The 4335-nt window shown below is 37.1% G+C and overlaps 1 protein-coding gene across 1 annotated transcript; it reads left to right on the top strand.

Annotated features, from left to right (window-relative positions):
- The first annotated feature begins 263 nt into the window (after nt 1-263).
- LOC112905949 (protein fork head-like) lies at nt 264-3555 on the top strand. The gene has a single exon (XM_025979407.1). It carries the CDS (start codon nt 1445-1447, stop codon nt 2744-2746), a length of 1302 nt encoding a protein of 433 aa, XP_025835192.1. The 5' UTR covers nt 264-1444; the 3' UTR covers nt 2747-3555.
- Nucleotides 3556-4335: the final 780 nt, after the last annotated feature.

The raw sequence follows: 4335 nt of genomic DNA, 5'->3' as shown, positions 1-4335 counted from the left end.
AACTAAACTTTGTAAAAACAAAATTCTAAACAACATGAAACATACATCACCACTTACCTAAATGTAACTGTGGATATTTTCATTATTTATTATTGTTATCAGTTTTTCTCGGAAAATTGTTTAAAAATTACAGCTAAAGCTAAAATTAATTACCTATACTATAAATGGATTTATTAGTTTTTTCTTTTTTATAAACTTCGTTTACTTATTCTATATAGTAATAGGTACATGACGCAAATTCTTATAGAAGGAAATCTTGATTTTGATATTTTTACACCTAAAGTATATTTATTCTGCCCTGGCGTTCGCTTTCGGTTTTCAAGTTGCTGAAACTCTTACGTTGGAAGACAACTATGTATCTACTTAAATTTAATTAATGCCTCAGTACTTATTATTTACCAACAAATAGCCAGATTTCAAAACGGAACCACACATTGATATGAGAAGGAAAACACAAGAAGCTTCGAAGACAACGAAACTCATCAATAGATCCCAACGTAGGTGCATATTCTTTATCGCAGAGCACGTTCTTTTTCCAAGCAGATAACCCATCAAGTGAATCCCCACAAGTTCCTCATTTCTTTATCGTTTATTGACCGCCAAATTTGTGCCTAGCCGTTTGTTTCTTTCAATCAATTCGATCGGCAATTTTACCTTCGGAAATATCCTTCACCTCGACACGTATCAAAATCCAAACATTCAACTCATAAATTCACTCACTAACAAATAACCAAAACGCATCAAGTGTGATTATGAGATACACTCTGGGACCAAAACAACTCACTTTTCAAAAAATAAAACTACAGGTTATTACACTTAGATAGACAGATATGTGCGTCTGAAATGGGATGACAACAATCGGCCCTAAAGTGTAAGCTACTTTTTCCCCCTGCGACGTCGGAGGCGCTGGCGTCGCGGGGCGTGGACGTCCCGTTCCATCAGTTAAGGCTTAAGTTAAACCAATAGCTGAGTCGTTTTCGTACTGAGTTGCCATGACGATGACGCTCGACAGACGCCGATTGGCGCCTCTGTTGCCATGGCTATGCCCTCCCCTGACGACGTCGTATTTGACTACCTAAAGCTCCGAGTACTTCACAGCGGGCTTGTAGTATCTAAGTAAACAGGCAGCGAGGAGTATTTGTTTTTCCAATCAGTGCTGGTTTGGAATACCTAAAGTGTTAACTTGTTTGTGGACCGGTCGTGATGTAAACAAAGATACAAAAGCCTCGATGACGAGTTAAGATCATATCGATTAATACGTTTGCGTTCTGTGTGTGCCGTATCTAACTGCGAGTATAGTCGACAAAAAGTGCACCGTTGCGTAATCGGAAAAACTACGTCATCGTGTAAAAAAACCATCCAATATTTTCATTTTCGAAAAACTTTCCACGTTGGACTTGAAAAACGATGAAGTGAATGGACTGAGACTTATACGAGAAGATCCATGATTATGCTACCGCAGAAACTCTACTCGACTGAACCGTCGGCAATGGCAACATCTTCGAATCCAATGTCCCCGATGGCACCGAGCTATTCAATGAACGCCATGTCTTGCGTTTCTATGGCGTCCATGAATTCGTGTTCTCCGCAAACGGCAACGTTCGGTTCGGGAATGCTCAACTCAGGAATGCCCATGACGACGATGTCCATGAATGGTAATTGTATGTCATCGTCAGGAATGGGATACAGTGCAATAGGATCTCCCATGTCGAATATGAACGCGTGCATGGGAGCGGCTATGCCTACCGTAAATGGGTATGGTTCTGTAGGTGGTTTATCCGCCAGGGCGGACCTCAGCGGAGGAGACACGTCTCCGAATAGTGCTCTTCAACGTGCACGGGCCGACAAGACATACAGAAGAAGTTATACGCACGCGAAACCTCCTTATTCCTACATATCACTTATCACGATGGCCATCCAGAATAGTCCGTCGAAAATGCTCACTTTGTCCGAAATTTACCAGTTCATCATGGACTTGTTTCCGTTCTACAGGCAAAATCAACAACGATGGCAGAATTCTATTCGACATTCGCTCTCATTCAACGACTGTTTTGTGAAAGTCCCCAGGACACCAGACAAGCCAGGAAAGGGATCATTTTGGAGTCTTCATCCTGATTCGGGAAACATGTTCGAGAACGGTTGCTATTTGAGAAGACAGAAGCGATTCAAGGATGAAAAGAAGGAAATCCAACGTCAGCATCAGAAGACGGTTCCGCATCATGGTGGAAGCATGGACAAAAGCAGTTCCGGAAAAACGACTCCTTCACATCACGGCGACGACGGACATAACAAGGGTCATCATTTAGACAAAACGACCGATGGGAGTCTCAGTTCGATGTTGTTGCATTCGTCCAAACTGGACGTCGAGCAGATGAATCTTCTCCATCATAACGATTTGGGCATGCATCAGCAACATCAACAACAAAATCTTTCGCACGAGGAACTGTCCGCTATGGTGAGTAGGGTCCATCCATTATCGTTGAGTAGCGAATCCATGCTGCACCACGGATCTATGAACCATCTAAAACAGGAACCTACCGGATATACGCCTTCTAATCACCCATTCTCGATAAATAGACTGTTACCTGTTGAAAGTAAGCCCGAACTGAAAATGTACGGCGATTCGCAATATCCTTACAATGGGCTGAGTCCGCTTCCGAATTCGATGCATGCTCATCCATCGATAGGTAACGATTATTACAATAATCCTCTGTATCACACACCGTCGGGGACGACCAGCTTGTGACAATATCCCTTGGCTTAAATTTTAAGCACTCTCGGATCACGTATTATGCGAACGTTTTGTTATTACGTATTTTGAACATTTACGCGAAGTGATGAGGAAAACGTAAAAATTGAATCTAAATGGCAGTCTCGTACGTAACAATATTTTTTTTCTATCATTGTGACTCAAATTCGAGAAGGAAATCTCATTATTTTAGGTACTGCATCTATCTATCTCTGTATCTATAACTCGTATTTTTTTTGTTGTTCTCGAATCTGTTTTTATTTTGGCTGATTGTGAGTAATTCTGATAACAAAATCTGAGTAACATCTAATAAGTGATAACTGACTTTTAAACATGATAGATCCTTTTTTCTTATTCTTTACTCTTTAAAAATTTCTTTTTTTATACTTGTCTGTATTTAGAAGACACGCTGTGTAGATTCATCATTAGATATATGTAAATATTTGTATATAACCATTTTAATACCAACTTATTACCTACACCGAAGTAATCGTGTTCAATTTTTCAAACTTATTACGCATTTATTAATTATTGTGATGTTTGTTAGTGACAAGGCTAATTTTTTTCCAACTGTTAGTTAAATACCTATAGTACCCATCAGCCGAATGGCATGAGTACCTAACGATCTCGGTCTAATTTCTAATTTACGTTAAACTTTTTTGTTATAAGCATTGTAAATAGAGATTTATATGTTTTACAAATTATAAATATCTATACATACACACAGATTCTCGCGCCTCTGTTTTTTGTAAATATAAACAAATGTATAAATACTATGTAACTGTAAATTTTAATTTTTTGTCACATAATAAATGTTGAGGTCTCCTTAACTAATTTAATTTTTGCTGTTTTAATTATTATGAATAATTAAACTATTTGCCGAGATGCAAATTTTGCCTAAACCTATCTTATCCATTATCAAAGCATTATAGTTTGTTTAGACAAAATTTAATGAACAAATATTTGCTTAGGACACAATACCTATCGATTTCCAAACACAACTTCTCTTCAACATTCTTAGCTTAATAACAACTTTAAATTTATAATGCACTACTCTATTTATTCGCGATAATTGACGTAAATCAATATTTTTCTTCCCTACAAACGAAATGTTAATGGCAGTGGAGGTTATTTTCAAAATGCATTCAACATAAGAGTAACTGAAATTATCACAAATTAAAAACAACTATATAAGTACTTAATTTTTTTGAATACAATGTTAACTGATTTTATTTTATTAGACGAAGCTTTTCTTCTGTTGACGACAAAAGGAATTTTAATGTCATCATTAGAAACAACAGATTTTTTTGTCATTTTTTCAAATCGATTATATGTTTTTCTACAAGAAACTAGCCGTTACATCCACAGGAGTCACAACATGGAGATACAGGCCATGGATTAAAAGTTGTGTCCCATCCTGACGAACATTTTACGTAAAATTTAAAACCGCAAACATTTACATTTAACAAACCAAAACGCTACGACTTAATGCAAAATTATAAGGCGTTTTTATTTGATAATGCAAAAATATCTGTATTATTATGTTTAAAAATTTAGAGCTTTCAGTTTAGAGTTATGTCAGATTT

The sequence above is a fragment of the Agrilus planipennis genome, unplaced genomic scaffold (genome assembly GCF_000699045.2).
Source record: "Agrilus planipennis isolate EAB-ADULT unplaced genomic scaffold, Apla_2.0 scaffold361, whole genome shotgun sequence".
In the NCBI taxonomy this organism is placed as follows: domain Eukaryota; kingdom Metazoa; phylum Arthropoda; class Insecta; order Coleoptera; family Buprestidae; genus Agrilus; species Agrilus planipennis.
This window is presented reverse-complemented; position numbering and strand designations above follow the sequence as displayed.

Excerpts from the sequence above, each read along its gene's own strand:
- LOC112905949 (XM_025979407.1), top strand. The coding sequence starts at position 1,445 with ATGATTATGCTACCGCAGAAACTCTACTCGACTGAACCGTCGGCAATG.